The sequence below is a fragment of the Syzygium oleosum genome, unplaced genomic scaffold (assembly GCF_021117445.2).
Source record: "Syzygium oleosum isolate NSW1041296 unplaced genomic scaffold, Sole_v2.1 Sole_v2.04, whole genome shotgun sequence".
In the NCBI taxonomy this organism is placed as follows: Eukaryota; Viridiplantae; Streptophyta; class Magnoliopsida; order Myrtales; family Myrtaceae; genus Syzygium; species Syzygium oleosum.
Window position 1 is genome coordinate 3,176,707 of NW_026607488.1, and position 16,575 is coordinate 3,193,281.

A 16,575-nucleotide genomic window follows, 5' to 3' on the forward strand; every position below is an offset into this window, starting at 1 on the left:
GCATGGATGACCTTGCTGTTGCGAGACCTCGTGCCAGTCCCGAAGGCTGGGCGCCGATTCGAGCACCAGAATGTCTCGGCCTCCAAGAGCGCAAGCTGCCCCGTGACCACCACGCAACCCACCTTCTCAACGGAGGGTGAAGCTTCCGGTGAGCCTGACGGGTCTTCAAAACTTTTTTGCGAACGCTTCCGGGTCAATGCCTCGGCGAGGTCTGCGAAATCAAACAAACCAGTGAGAGCTTTCTAGGATGTGAATCGAACAAATCAGCTATGGCTTCCAACGAAAGATACAATAACAGAGAGAGAGTGGTGGAAGAAGAGAGTCTTATGGGCGTCAGTTAGATGATGAGAGCGAGTTTTTTTTACTTATGCTTTCTAGGATCGTAACCGTAATCCGCGGATGTGATTTCACAAAAACAGAGCAAGAACGTACCTGCGTCAGAGACGTGGTTTCAGGCCTCGACTGGTAGATAAATCAACGAATGAAAAAGCACCGACAACAACGATTCGCACCGGCCTATAAAGCTTGAAGGCTCGAGATTAAGACGCTTCGAGCTCTCTGGCCGGGAAAAACAGAGACCCGCACAGAGGGGGAGCGCCGGCGCAACGATGATGATGCGGCTGTCGGAAGTGGCAGCAACCACTAGGAGAGACAAGCTAAGGACGCCGGGAATCGCCAATCGGATGAAGAGAAATCACCCCTGGAGAGTATTTCCCTCTGCTCTGCTCTCTGCTCTGTTCTGCGCTCTCTCTGCTCTGCTCTCTCTATCTCTGGCCTCCCTGAAGCGGATGTCTGTATATATATATCGCATCATCCGGAGTTCGTTAGAGGGGTGAGAGAGAAATCCTCTGTTCTCAAAACGAATGGATGTACCCTATCCGGAGTTCGTTAGAGGAGGAGACTCGGGAGAGAAAGCAGGGGCCAGGGAGACCGAGAATTGGATTTCCTTCTATTTGTTTATTATTATCACGCTAATTTATTTTATCCTCGCTAAAACGAGAGGGCATTAAGTTGTTGGCTCAAAACCAGGCGTTCCCATACGATGATACTATATGAATCGACACTGGCAACCCATGCGTAAAGCCCGGTTACTTGGGGTACCCTCGGCATACCAGTCCTTGCGCCCGCGACGGTTCGCTACTCAAGCGTTCTCGAATGACATTGCTAACTTGTTACAACGTCTAGCTATACTCACTATATTATTATTACTATTATTATCATTATCATTAACGAGTTTTTGACAGTTAATGATGTGTCATAGATTTTGTTTGGATGATCATTTCGAAAGAGAATCTTAATAACCTTTCCAAGTGATTCTTATCTTTTCATGGAATTTTTAAACTTGGAAGAGGTACTATAATAAATCAGTGTCTTTATCTCTTTCTGAAATGTACAACTATAAGTTTAAACGAGGAAACAAGGATAAGCCAAAAGTCTCTTTCAATTCTTATAAGTAGTATCCCCACGGAACCCACAGATAATCTCTTCGTTTTTTCTTTGGAGTCGACGAAATCTTTACATTATACAAACTAAAATTCTAAACTCCCGATTTTTTTTTTAAAATGGCTCAATGAACTATCTCCGGCAATTTATCTCGTTGAAAAATTTTCCATGACATTCGTTAATAATAAACTCATTGCAAGTCATTTTTAATATCGATTTCATCCTTATGCAAGTGATTTATTCACCGGAAAGAGAAGAAGATCGGAAAAATAAAGGGAAGAAAACAATCCCACTATGCCATCTTCTCCACCACCCACCATCATTTCTACATTGCAAGAAACAAGAAACTGTTATGTATATTGTAGCATAAGGATCATAGAAGGGTACAATTTTAACCGTGCCTCTGACAAAATCAGAGCTTCCTTCACATCACATGGACTGGGAGAGGCAGGGAGGAGTTTTCTCTTCTATTGTCACTCTTTTTTACAATGCACACGAATACGTATACACGCAAGAGCAGACTTCGCCGATCACCGGCTAGAAGCCTCTTATGAATTTGCAGATCATCACAACGTGATCTGTAAGAATTATTTTCTCCATTAGCTTCATCCACGCGAGGCCCGGCATCATGGCAACCATGAAGTCACTGGATGAATTGCCGAGTAGATAGATAAAATCCGGCAGCACTAGTCGTTGCTTTGCGGGCGATGAGGACTCGACCCACTCTAGCCATTCCTGGACACCCTACATTGTCAGGAGTAAGGGGGGGACATACTAGACATAAACACTCCCTTGGTTGGGAACTGTGCCACCTGCTTTCAGTCGATACACTATTGAGAAGTTCAATCACAAACTACGGGATATGGGTTCGCACCATTCGGAGGAACGGGATAAGTTAATTGGATCAGGAGGCCTAATTTTACACGAGATCTCCATTTGCTTCATATAATTGTCCACGAAATCATCTAGCTTCGTGATCAAATCCCAGTTGTCCTTTGTGAAATTACATTCAAATTTTATGACAACACTAAAAACTCGTTGAAACCACCGAGGGGATTGTATATATCCAACAGACCGACCATTTTGATCCATATTTGGATTCGGGTCGACTATGGTCTTCACATAGTCCAACTGCTCCTTGCTCATACTGACTGTGACCTTCAAAAAAGTATCTGTTGGTTAAAGCTTTTCGAGCTCTTGTATTTGAAAATCTATATAGTTCAAGACGAATTAGTCATCTTATAAGCACCTTCTTCCAAATCTAAGTCACAATCTTCACTGACTCGGCAGACCGAGGACACAACGAAGTAACTGAGGTTTGGATTCCGTAGGAGATCTGTGAAGATTAGCAGAAAGAACGTATTCGTTCTTTTGTTGTTTTTTTTTTTTTTTGGTAAGGTATTCGTTCTTTTGTTGTTGGTCTTTACATAGATGCAAGTTCATATGCATCACCTGTTTTTTAGGCAAATATTGCAAAATATTATAGTACTAGTGCTAAGGGTGCGTTCATCGGCTTTGTCGAAGCCTTTGGGGCCTTAAAGGCCCTTATGCAAACAGCGTTTGGCACAATTTCTGGAGAGTTTTGAGGCGATGTAATTGTATTTCCAAAGCTCTCCAAAGGACTTTGGCCCAAAGGAGGTTTCCAGGTACTTGGAATGCTGCATTTTCGGAATGCAAGTCTTGAATTTAATAATTGTTTTTATTCCACTCTTGCACTGTTCATTTTTCCCGCGGTTTTCACAATGGAGTTGGAAAAAATTGAAAAAATTGTGAAGTCGCCGGTCTCAGGATCAGGCAGTCCAATCCTTGGTTCCAGCAATTGGGAATCAGTCCTCCTGATCCGGTTCCCAATTCTTGGGTGGAACCGGACCAGATCGGGATCCGATCACCCCTATATGTTAGTAATATACGTGGCAAAAGTTCCAAAAAAAATAATGGACTAGGACGGAAATATATTGCCAAGTATGTCAAAGAATCAAGATTATAGTAATAGGATCTAAAAATAATGTTGTTCCAAGTTTATCCCATCTCTTCTATAACTGAGAAAAACATGCGTATTTAATTAGGACAATGTAAATTTAAAAACTTTATAAAGCAGTTTTGTCATTCGTATTAGAGATATCAAAAGAACAATGTATTTATTTGTACGAATATGATGTGATATCATCAAATTTTTGATACAAGAGTGATAAATGGCAAGTTGCATCTTACATGATGTATGAGATATGTCACAAATATAAGTACCTTTTATCATAGTAGAATATAGTGTATGTCTTATACAAGTACAAATTGTTTTACAACAAAACGAGTACTTTCTGTAAGTGCAGAAAACACATGCCCGTTTCCTCGTTAAACTGATCAATCTGACAATAAAAGAAGTCTCTGGATCAATGAAATTGTTAATTTATTAGTTCTATCAGGTGAACTGGCTCTGTCTGGAAAAAGGAGAAAAAAGAGGGGAACGAAAATGAGTGTGGGAAATGAGTGAGATTTTGAAATTTTTGTGAGAGGGAAATGGAGTGAAATTCTTGAATTTCTGGCATTTTCTCCCCAAATTCTCTTACTCTTATGCTCCCGAACATAGCAAAAGGACCACGGTATAGAAAATATTCAAGGCTTGTTGAGGCTAATTTTGTTCTCTGTCTGAAAATATGATCTAGAATTTCTAGAAATGTTGCCTCTGGGATGAATAACTCGAAATAAATGAGGCCAAATTCAAGGTCTGAGTTATGTTTCTTTTCCTGTGCAAAGCAGATATCATGAGAAAGGCACTCAGCTCTGTTAGGCTGCTCCATGCCTTAAATGATCTATGGATTATGTTGTTGTTCTGGTCAATTTGACAGCAAAAGCCACTCCTGTCATTCATCTAGCTATTCCATCAATTTGGAGATGATTGCCGGCAAGATGTCCTTGCTCTTCAAGTGATATCACTTCTTTGAGACATATTTGAACCAGTTGGAGTTTAACTTATATCTCTTCCCTTATGGTGCTCTCCCGGCAGGCCCGGAAAGAGGAATCATTGAGGTGATTATGTTACGTGCCTTGAGTGCCTCATGTTTTGCTCCAATTTTGGTTTCTTTTTATCTCACGTTAGCTCCTAGTTGCTGTGTTCTTAACCTTCAACTATATATAATATAGGTAGAACCGCTGGTTTTTTTAGCTACTTCCTTTGTAATCATTTGTCTGATATCCTTTCCTTTTTGGGTATCTTGTTATGAAGTCTTGTCAATCTTTTTGTTCGTTGATCCCCGGCAATCTCATTGTTTGAGCTTCCGATGTGCTCTTTCGACCCTCTTCGTTGCCCTCTCGGAGTATGTTATTTTAGTGCGTGATCATAGATTGAAAGAGAGTGAGAGTCCTTGCTTTCTCATTTGGGCTGCTTACGAACATAAAACAAAAGCAGTGTTTTTCCTGACATGTTTACTTGGTTCTGATGTTGGGTTCTTGATGTCAGTTGCGTCGGTTACAGGCAAACACATGGCTTTAGAAAGCATGAGATTCACTTTAATAAGTCGGCTATCTAGTTGCTTAGTGTTTTGTCATCCATGGCTTAACTCAATTGGTTTTAAGAAAGCTAAAACGGGTAACACGACACAGAAGGCATCTCGACATAAGTAGGTTATGTATGAAAAGACATCGAAAGTCCAGTTCTCTTTCTTTACACTGAAATGATGGCGATCCTTCGGTTTTGTACTTCATAGTTTCAGCTCTGGGGAGGTCACCACTGATAAGTTTGCACCTTCTTCTGGCCCCATTTCTACATATTCATGGGCTAATGCACTATTGCTGGACAATGATGACGAAAACAGACTAGGCTGTGTTCGTTTGCGGAAAAATATTTTTCCGGAAAATATTTTTCGCGTTTTTCGGTGTTCGGGGGCGGAAAATATTTTCCGTGGGAAAACATTTTCCTTCCCCACCCCCAAATCCTTCATTGTTTTGAGGAAAATGATTTCCTCTTTTCACAAAGAGGAAATCATTTTCCCCCAAATTGAAGGCAAAATTGCCCATGGGAGGGAAAATATTTTCCGTGGGAGAGGAAGTTGATCGCCGGTCACCACCGTTGGCCGCCGGTCGCTGGCCGCCCGCCGCCGCCGCCGCCGCCGCGCGGCGGTTTTGCGGCCGCCGCCACGATCGCCGGCCCCGATCGCCCGGCCGCCGCCGCCGATGCCATCGCGCCGCCGCCGCGGCCGGTCGCCGATGAAAAATATTTTCGAAACTTTTTCATATTGGTCGCCGAATACCGGAAAATTATGTTCCGGGAAAATATTTTCCAAGAAAATGACTTCCGGAAAAATATTTTCCAAAAAGAGAAGATTTTCCGCCAAACGAACGGAGCCAAGGCTGCATTCGGTTCAACTTTTCCGGTGGGTTTTGGGGAAATGCATAAATTATTTGGTAAATTGTACTTTGAGAAGCAACTTTGAAAGATGTTAAAAACACATTTGAAAGGGTGATTAATTTAAGTTTTTTAAATTTTTAATTTGTTTAAAATTGAAAAAATAATGTCTGCAACTAGAAGGTCTTTATGTTTTCCGTAATCACACAAAGTATTCTGTTTTGTTGTGGAACAACTCGTACCCGCATAAGACAAATGCTATATTTCACTCTGATAAAGCTACTTATATTTGTGACATATCTCATACCCAATGTTCGATCTTGTAAAGATGTAACTTGTCATTTATTACTCTTGCATGAAACATTTAATAAAATCGCATTATGTTCGTACAAATGAATATATTGTTCTTTTGATTTATCTAATACGAATAGGAACGTGTTCAGTGACAAAACTGATTTATAAAAAAATTGAATTTACATTGTCCCGAAATTTTTTTTGGTCGAATACATTTTCCTAATTTAATATGCATGTTTTTTCTCAATTATAGAATAGATGGGATAAACTCGGGATAACATTATTTTTATTTTTAGATCCTATTACAATAATCTTGATTCTTTGCCATACCTTTTAGAAAAAATGAACTATATTTCCATCCTAGTCCGTTATTTTTATTATCTTGGGTACCTTAGTCGCGTGTGTTAACTATCGGAGCTATTGTTGGGCGAAACGAAAACTTGACAAATGTGGATTCATTTTTACTGGAGTTACTACAAGTTGAGTAGTTTGCTCAAGAAAAGAGAGAACTGAGAGCTTTCGAAGGAGAGGAAAATACCAACCACGTTGAACGCTTCGAAATTTACAGATACAGAGAGAGAGGACAAGAAGCCCACTCGCCAAAGTCAACATAACAAAATACTCCAAAAGAACCGAGAGAAGCAACTCTCATCCAAGGCTCTCTTCCAGACCATGTTGTTCACTTACATAAGGTGCCAATTGATTTACTTCACAGGTATTAAATGATACAGATTCTCAAGTCAACGACATCGCCCAACCGAAGTCGATCAACGACTTCGATCCTGCGGGCAAAGTTGCGCCGGAACAAGCACTCCTGCGCCTGCGCCATGGTAGCATCAATTACCTCCCTCTTGCTGGGCTATGGCCAGTCATCTCTCTCTAAGCAGTTAGAGAGAGAGGATTGGCCATAACCCAGCAAGAGGGGAGGTAACGGATGCCACGATGGCGCAGGCGCAGGCGTGCTTGTTCCGGCACAACTTTGTCCGCAGGATCGAATTCCTTGATCGACTTTGGTCGTACGTTGCCGTTTGACTTTAGAATCACTACGCTTCAAAACATAAAAGGCTTCATTAGAGAGAGAGAGAAGGAGGGCTGGCCATGACCGAGCAAATGGAGGTCATGGAGGACACGATGGCGCTTGTTCCGGCTTCGTCGGAGGATCGACTTCGGTTGGACATTGCTGTTGACTTTAGTCACTACATGCGTTTTTTTATTACCTGTAAAGCAAGTCAATTGGCACTTTATGTAAGCGAATCAGTGGCGTATGGCCGCAGCAAGAGAAACTAGTGTTGAGTGAAGTAACAGAACAAAGCGGACCAAAAAAAAAAAAAGACGACAAATGATAAAAGAGAACATAATTCCTTGCAAAAAAAAATTAAAAATCACATTATGAAAAAGGAAGAAACAAGCAAACTTACATTGATAAAGTCCTTGTTGGAAGCTCATGCGCTTCTAGATACTCAAGATTTTCCTCCTTTTCCCCTCGGATCCGCCGGCAAAACAACAGCTTCTTTCAATATTTCGACATCATCCTCGTCTTCCATGTGCTTCATGACATTAAACGATCCTCTCAATTGCTCTCGATTTCCAATTCGAAGTTTAGTTTTGCATCAAGCTGCTTTCTCCAGTTGAATTATCCGATTGTAGAGTTCCTCTTTTTGCCTCCCAAAGATCCTAAGTTTCAAAAAGGAAGAATATGAAAAAAAATTGTGTATTCTCTTGGCACGAGAAAAAATACGGAGGGAATGCCTCCATGGGTCTCTCTAATTTCAAACAGCAAGGCAATGAAAAAAAAAATATTTTTCTTGCTTTTTCACTCGTCTTCCTTCTTACACAGTGACGACTCCACTTTACGTACCAACACAAAAACATCAAAAACTTTAACGAGGATTAACATTTTCCAAACTTTAGGCCATGGATAACGTGCTCCACAGTCACTTACCTCCGGTCACCGGATCGGCATCATTGTTCACAGGCCACAACCACACGCGCAAACGTACAAAGAACATGGATATGTTAAACTAAGGCGGTGATAATCTTGGTAACGAACATCACTGGGCCATTGAATCCCACAGGAATACATGAACAACACAGAGCAAAGACACAAAAAATTTGGGTTTCTCTCGGCCATACATCCCAATATCAGGAAACGGGACTGAAATCAATGAATCGAAGTTGCCAATCATGATTTGAACATGTTATGAACATATATGTAATCAAATTCCAGAGGAAAAAAGTACGCAGTTTCACTTAAGCATTTTCACAAACATGCGGTGGTCATTTGTAATGTAACACATAAAGACATCAAAGATCCGCCAATTCCGATCCAAACAAACAAGAAAACGTCATCAACAGTTTAAAACGCTATCTAATCTCCAATTACGGTTCGAATTTCACTCGAACCCAAAACACTCGCTCTCGGACTCAGATTAACAAAAAAACAGAGCAAAGAACGTACCCGCATCAGAGACGTGGTTTCAGGCTTCGGCCGGTAGCTAAAATCGACGAACGAAAAGCGCCGACAACAACGATCCGCACCGGGAGTATTAGCTTGAAGGCTCCAGATTAAGACGCTTCGAACTCTCTGGCCAGAAAAACAGAGACGCGCGCGGAGGAGGAGGAGCGGCGGCGCGAACACAATGATGCGGCCATCGGCGGCGGCGGCAGCAGTAACCACCAAAAGACGAGCTAAGGAGGACGCCGGGAATCGCCAATCGGATGAACAGAAATCACCTCTGGAGAGTACTTCCCTCTGCTCCGCTCTCTGTGCTCTGCTCTGCTCTTTATCTCTGGCCTCCCTGAAGCGGATGAGAGAGGGGGTGAGAGAGAAATGCTCTGTTCTCAAAACGAATGGATGTATCCTATCCGGAGTTCGTTAGAGGCGGAGACTCAGCAGATTTTGTTGTGTGATAGATTTTGTTTGGATGCTCTTTTCAAAAGAGAATCTTTAACAACCTTTCAAGGTGATTCTTATCTTTTCGTGGGGTTTTTTAATTGGGAAGAGGTGCCATAATAAATTTAGTGTCTTCATCTCTTTTTGGAACGTACAGCTATAATTTTAAACAAGGAAACTAAGAGATCTGTGGATATATCTCGGTTATGAGTAGCATCCCCATAAAGTCAATAGATAATCTCTTCCGTTTTTTCTTTGAATTTGACAGAATTTTTTACGTGTTACAAACTAGAATTCTTAACAATTGAGACTTTTTAAAATGGCTCAATGAACTATCTCCGGCAATTTATCTCGCTGGAAGATTTTCCTTGACATTTGTTAATAATAAACTCATCACAAGTCATTTTTTTATGTTGATTTCATCCTTATGCGAGTGATTTATCCGCCAGAAAGAGAAGATCGAAAAATAAAGTGAAGAAAATGATCCCAACATGTCCTCTTCTCCACCACACACCCGCATTGAAAGAAACAGGAAGCTGTTATGTATATTGCAGCATAAGGATCATAGAAGGATACAATTTTAACAGTGCCTCTGACAAAATCAGAGGTTTCTTCCCCTCACATTGACTGGGAGAGGCAGGGAGGAGTTTTCTCTTCTATTGTCGCTCTGTGTTTTTACAATGCACACGAACGCGTATACACACAAGAGCAGACTTCGCCGAGCACCGGCTAGAAGCATCTTATGAATTTGCAGATCGTCACGAGGTGATCCGTGAGAATTATTTTCTCCATTGGCTTCATCCACGCAAGGCCCGGCATCAAGGCAACCATGAAGTCGCCGGATGAATTGCCGAGTAGATAGATAAAATCCGGCAGCATTGGTTGTTGCTCTGCGGGTGATGAGGACTCGACCCGCTCCTAGCCATTCCTGGACACCCTACATTGTCAGGAGATAGGGGGGGGGACATACTGGACATAACCACTCCCTTGGTTGGGGACTGTGCCACCCTGCTTTCAGTCGATACACTGTTGAGAAGTCTGATCACAAATTATGGGATATGAGTTCGCACCGTCGGGAGGAACGGGATAAGTTAATTGGATCAGGAGGCCTAATTTCGCACTAGATCTCCATTTGCTTCATATAATTGTCCACGAAGTCATCTACCTTCGTGATCAAATCCCAATTGTCATTCATGAAATTACATTCAGATTATACGACAGGACTAGAAACTCGTTAGGACTAGAAACTCGTTGAAACCACCAAGGGGATTGTATATATCCAACAGACTAACCGTTTTGATCCAAATTTGGATTCAGGTCGACTATGGTCTTCACATAGTCCAACTGCTCCTTGCTCATCCTGACTTTGTCCTGCAAAAAAGTAACTAATGGTTAAAGCTTTTCAAGCTCTTGTATTTTAAAATCTATAGTTAAAAGACGAATTAGTCATCTTCGAAGAACCTTCTTCCAAATCTAAGTCATGCTCTTCACTGACTCGGCAGACCGAGGATACAACGAAGTAACGGAGGATTGGATTCCGTAGGAGATTTGTGAAGATTAGCGGAAAGTACGTATTTGGTCTTCTGTTGTTGATCTTTACATAGATGAAAGTTCATATGCATCACCTGTTTTTTAGGCAAATATTGCAACATATTATAGTGCTAGCGCTAAGGGTGCATTCAATTCAAATTTGCCGAAGCCTCTAGGGCCTTAAAAGGCCATTGGAGAAATGCAAATGGGTTTTGGCAAAATTTATGGAGAGTTTTGGGGCTATGTAGTTGCATTTCCAAAGGATGTCTCGAGGTACTTGGAATGTTGCATTTTCAGAATACAAGTCTTGAATTTTATAATTTCTTTTATTCTACTCTTGCACTGCTTATCTTCCCCGCGGTTTCAAAGTGGAGCTGGAAAAAATTGAAAAAATTGTGAAGTCGCCTGTCCCAGACCCAGGCAGTCCGGTCCTTGGTCTCATAAACTAAGAACCGGTACTCTTGTTCCGATTCCCAGTTCCTGGGTAGAATCGGATTGGATCGGGAACCAATCACCCCTATTGGTTAGTAATATACAAGACAAAAGTACCCAAAAAAATAATGGACTAGGACGGAAATATATTGCCACTTCTCTAAAAAGTATGTCAAAGAATCAAGATTATAGTAATAGGATCTAAGAATAATGTTATCCCGAGTTTATCCCATCTCTTCTATAATTGAGAAAAACATGCATATTAAATTAGGACATTGTAAATTTAAGAACTTTATAAAGCAGTTTTGTCATTAAACACGTTCCTATTCATATTAGAGAAATCAAAAGAAGAAGGTTAATATCACGAAAAATCCTAAACTGGTACACTTGTAACAAATTTACTCTCAAATTAATTTTTTGATCACCAAAAATCCAAAATTAGTACACATGTGACAATTTTACCCTCTGCTAGTTTCTGTTAAATTTTACCGTCAAATTTCTGAGTTGTATGACACATGACAATTGACGAGTGTATCGATTTGAGGTTTTACCCTCCGTTTATCCCAAGTGTATTGATTTGTGATTTTTCGTGGTATTGATTCAATTTAATGGAGGGTAAATTTATCAGAAATGTACCAGTTTGGGATTTTCATGATATCAACCCAAAGAACAATGCATTTATTTGTACGAATATGATGTGATATCATCAAATGTTTCATACAAGAGTGATAAATGGAAAGTTGCATCTTACATGATGTATGAGATATTTCACAAATATAAGTACCTTTTACCATAATAAAATATAATATTAGGACCTGTTTGGTTCAACTTTGAAAATTCTACTTGGGGGAATGCAAATACCTTTGGGTGAAAGCCCATTGGGGAAATGCAAATGATGTTTAGTAAAAATATTTTGTAAAGCTACTTTGGCCAAAATATAGTGTTTGGTGAATTTTTTTTGCAAATGGACTTTGGGAATAAAAAAACCTAACTTATTACCCTTCGCCGGAGCCGGCGCCGGCCGGCCGCCGGTGAGCGGATCTGGCGCCGTGGCCGTCGCCCGAGGTCGGGCGACCCTCGGCGAAGGTCGCGGGACCCAAGCGGCCACACGGGTCGCGCGACTCAGCGGCGTCGCTGGGTCGCGCGACCTCGAGCGACGGCCCGGGTCGAGCGACCCAGCCGACGGCGTCGCACGGGTGGTTGCTCCGGGCGGTCGCCCGACCCCAGGCGACCTCGCCGGCCCTTCTCCCTCGCCGACCGCCCTCGCCGGCCACCCTCGCCGGCCACCCTCGCCGAAGAAGAACAGCAGCTTCAAATCCTAACTTAAAAAAAAAAAAGTGAACAGCAGCATTCGTGGAATGCTAGCATATGGCCAATGCTAGATCAAATGCTGAACCAAACACTCCAGCATTTTGGGAAGGGGCTTTCAAGGCTCAAAGCCCATTCCCAAAGCTGAACCAAACACCCCCTTAGTCTTATGCGGGTACAAATTGCTTTACAACAAATCAAGTACTTTCTGTAAGTACAGAAAATATATGCCCCTTTCCTCATTAAACTGATCAATTTGACAGTAAAAGAAGTCGCTGGATCAGTGAAATTTGTTAATTTATTAGTTCTGATCAAGTGAACAGACTCTGCTTGGAAAAAGGAGAAAAGAGGGGAACGAAAATGAGTGTGGGAAATGAGTGAGATTTTGAAATTTTGGTGAGAGGGAAATGGAGTGAAGTTTTTTAATTTCTGGCATTTTCTCTCCAAATTCTCTTACTCTTATGCTCCCGAACATAGCAAAAGGACCACGGTATAGAATATATTCAAGGCTTGTTGAGCCTAATTTTGTTCTCTGTCCGAAAATATAATCTAGAATTTCCAGAAATGTTGCCTCTGAGATGAATAACTCAAATTAGATGAGGCCAAATTCAAGGTCTGAGTTATGTTTCTTTTCCCGTGCAAAGCAGATATCGTGAGAATGGCGTTCAGCTCTGTTAGGCTGCTCCATGCCTTAGATGATCTTTGGATTTTGTAGTTGTTCTGGTCAATTTGACAGCAAAAGCCACTCCTGTTATTCATCTAGCTATTCCATCAATTTGGAGATGATTGCCGGCAAGATGTCCTTGCTCTTCAAGTGATATCACTTCTTCAAGACATATTTGAACCAGTCGGAGCTTAACTTATATCTCTTCCCTTATGGTGTTCTCCCGACAGGCCCGGAAAGAGGAATCATTGAGGTGATTATGTTTACGTGCCTTAAGTGCCTCATGTTTTGCTCCAATTTTGGTTTCTTTTTATCTCACATTAGCTCGTAGTCGCTGTGTTCTTAACCTTCAACTTCTATATTATATAGGTAGAACCGCTGGTTTTTTTAGCTACTTCCTTTGTTATCATTTGTCTGATATCCTTTCCTTTTTGGGTATCTTGTTATGAAGTCTTGTCAATCTTTTTGTTCGTTGATCCGGGCAATCTCATTGTTTGAGCTTCCAATGTGCTCTTTCGGACCCTCTTCGTTGCCCTCTCGGAGTATGTTATTTTTAGTGCGTGATTATAGATCAAGAGAGAGTGAGAGTCTTTGCTTTTTCATTTCGGCTGCTTACGACAACCGCCCGTAGGGGGTTTACTGCACAAGGCCCCTGCAGAGGAAAAGCTTTATCCCAGCGAATAGAAGATGCTCAGCTCCGCACAACATAGGGTTCGTGTTAATATTTACTTGAGCAATGTTTTTCCTGACATATTTACTTGGTTCCGATGTTGGGTTCTTGATATCGGCTGCGTCGGTTACCAGCAAACACATGGCTTTAGAAAGCATGAGATTCACTTTAATAAGTCAGCTATCTAGCTGCTTAGTGTTTGGTCTTCCATGGCTTAATTCAATAGGTTTTAAGAAAGGTAGAACGTGTGACATGACACATAAGGCATCTTCTCATCATGAGTAGGTTATGTATGAAAAAACCATCGAAAGTCCAATTCTTATTCTTTACACTGAAATGATGTCGATCCTTTGGTTTTGTACTTCATACTTTCCGCTCTGGGGAGGTCACCACTGATGAGTCTGCACCATCTTCTGGCTCCATTTCTACATACTCATGGGCGATGCGCTACTGCTGGACAGTGATGACTAATGCATACTAAGGTTGCGTTTAGTTCAGCTTTTTCAAGAGGATTTGAGGAAATGCAAAAACTATTTGGTAAATTGTGCTTTGAGAGAAAGGCCGTTTGGTTTGGAAAGTCTCTTTGAGTGATTAATGTAAGCTTTTTTAATTTTTAATTTGTTCAAAATTGAAAAAATAATGTTAAACTTGAATGTCTTTTATATCTCTGTTAGCGAAACTCTTGTGCTTTGACATAAATCTATATGTGTAATTTTCAGTAAAACTTTTGTCTCCGTATGTTTTCCGTAATTACATAAAGTATTCAGTTTTATTGTAAAACAACTCGTACCTGCATAAGACAGACGCTATATTTTATCTCATGACCAATATTCGATCTAGCTCGTCATTTATCACTCTTGCATGAAACATTTGATGATATCACGTCACATTGCTTTATAAAACTTTTGAATTTACATTGTCCCAATTTTTTTTGGTCGAATACATTGTCCTAATTTAATATGCATGTTTTTCTCAATTATAGAATAGATGGGATAAACTCGGGATAACATTATTTTTAGATCCTACTGACACACTTTCTAAAAAAATATGACAATATATTACCATCCTAGTCTGGAGAGTATTTCCCTCTGCTGTCTCTCTCCCTCTGTCTCTCTCTCTGTTTGCCACTTTTGCCTGCCTTCCTCCCTCAAACGAATGCTATATATCGTCCCCTCATCCGGAGTTCGTTCGAGAGAGAGAGGAGTTAAGTAATGAAATCTTTAACAAACCTTTCAAAGCGGTTCTTTATCTTTTCATGGGGTTTTCAAATTGGGAAAGAGGGTTTGAGGGAGAGGAGTATGAAACTTTTGAACTTCTTCTGCAACTCCTGAAGTACCATACTGTATTATTGTCTTTATCTCTTTCTGGAATGTACAGCTTTAATTTCAAAGGAGGGAACCAAGAGATCTGTGGGAATATCTTTGCTTAGAGGGATAAGCCCATTTAGTCTCTTTCAGTTCTTATCAGGTTCATCCCCATGAAGCCAACGGATAATCTCTCGTGCTTTTCTTTTGAATTCGACAAGATTTTTGCAGAGTACAAACTGAAATTCTTAGCTCCCGAAATTTTTTAAAAGATGGCTTGATGAACCATCTTCGGCAATTTATCTTGCTGGAAAATTTTCCATGACATTTGTTAATGACAAACTCATTACGAGTCTTTTTTAATGTTGATTTCATCCTCGTGCAAGTGATCTATTAACCAGAAAGAGAAGAAGATCGGAAAAATAAAGGGATGAAAATAATCCCATCATGCCATCTTCTCCACCAAGAAACTGTTCCGTATATTGCAGCATAAGGATCATAAAAGGACACGAGTTCACTAAAGACTAGATTGAGCTCGCAATGTTGGCAATGGAATCTCCATTTGCTGAGTCATTCAGACATTGAAATCTCCATTCTTATAACCAGGTCCTAGTTTTTCCTTTGCAAGATCTTCCAGCTTGTCAGTTTTTTACTCTAGATCTTCCACCTTTTGGTTGAACATTCCATACCGATGGGACCGACAGGATATGGTTTCGCACCACCCCAGGATAAGTTAATTGGATCAGGAGGCCTAATTTTGCACATAATCTCCTGTTGCTTCGTATAATTGTCCATCGAATCACAGCTTCGTGATCAAATCCCAGTTGTCCTTCTTGAAACTACGTTCAGATTGTACACAGCACCGGAAACTCGTTGAAACCACCGAGAGGATCGTATATATTGAACAGACAGGCCATTTTGATTCGAATTTGGACTCGGGCCGACTTTGGTCTTCGCATAGTCCAACTGCTCCTTGCTCGTCCTGACTTTGCCCTGCAAAAAAGTAACTAACGGTTAAAGCTTTTCAAGCTCTTGTATTTTAATATCTGTAGTTCAAGACTAATTAGTCATCTTAGAAGCGCCTTCTTCCAAATCTAAGTTCACTCTTCACTGACTCGGCACTCCGAGGAACAATGAAGCAACTGAGGTTTGGATACCGTAGCAGATCCGTGAAGATTTAGCGGAAGTATGTATTCGGCCTTCTGTTGTTGGTCTTTACGTAGATGCAAGTTCATATGCATCCCCTGTTTTTTAGGCAAATATTACAGCATATTATAGTGCTAGTGCTAATTCCAGAACGGCCTCCGCATCGTTGCGCAAGAACATGATCTTATGTCTGTCCATTTTTGTTGGTCGCTAGTTCCTAAAGGTTCTTTAATGCGCTGGCACTTTGCACATTAAGAGAGGTTTATTGTAATTAATTCTTGCAACCTTAGAATCTTATATAGCATTAACCATGAAGAAAAGTTCTGGTTTCTGATATGTAATTATGACAGAATATCTTAGCCAGGCCCCCATGTAAAAGCCAAAGTTCTGTTTCTTAGAATGAAGTGGTTTAGTCATTCTGTTTGAATAGGAGTAGTATCATCAGGGATCATGAAGGCCGGAAGCATAAACTAAGTCATTTCTTCCATGTCTTTTTTCCTTTGCATTTGATTGCTGGGAAAAATAAAAAGCGGCAATTGCACGTGTTTAAAT

General features: G+C 40.9%; 1 protein-coding gene across 1 annotated transcript; it reads right to left on the bottom strand.

Moving 5' to 3' along the window:
• Positions 1-7,511: 7,511 nt before the first annotated feature.
• On the bottom strand, positions 7,512-13,996 carry LOC130137978 (uncharacterized). The gene is made up of 4 exons (XM_056310743.1): positions 13,943-13,996; positions 10,262-10,340; positions 8,535-8,911; positions 7,512-7,750 (listed from the first exon to the last, which is right to left on the bottom strand). The coding sequence occupies exons 1-4, from the start codon at positions 13,994-13,996 to the stop codon at positions 7,676-7,678; spliced, it is 585 nt and encodes a 194-aa protein (XP_056166718.1). The 3' UTR covers positions 7,512-7,675.
• Between the last annotated feature and the right edge of the window lie 2,579 nt (positions 13,997-16,575).

Bases quoted from the DNA above. Each gene is read 5' to 3' on its own strand.
- LOC130137978 (XM_056310743.1), bottom strand. From the start codon at position 13,996: ATGGAGCCAGAAGATGGTGCAGACTCATCAGTGGTGACCTCCCCAGAG. The intron at 10,341-13,942 runs GTATGAAGTACA...ACTTTTTTGCAG, and splicing joins TGACCTCCCCAGAGCGGAAA to GACAAAGTCAGGATGAGCAA. The intron at 8,912-10,261 runs GTTAGTCTGTTG...TTTTGAGAACAG, and splicing joins TCCAAATTTGGATCAAAACG to AGCATTTCTCTCTCACCCCC.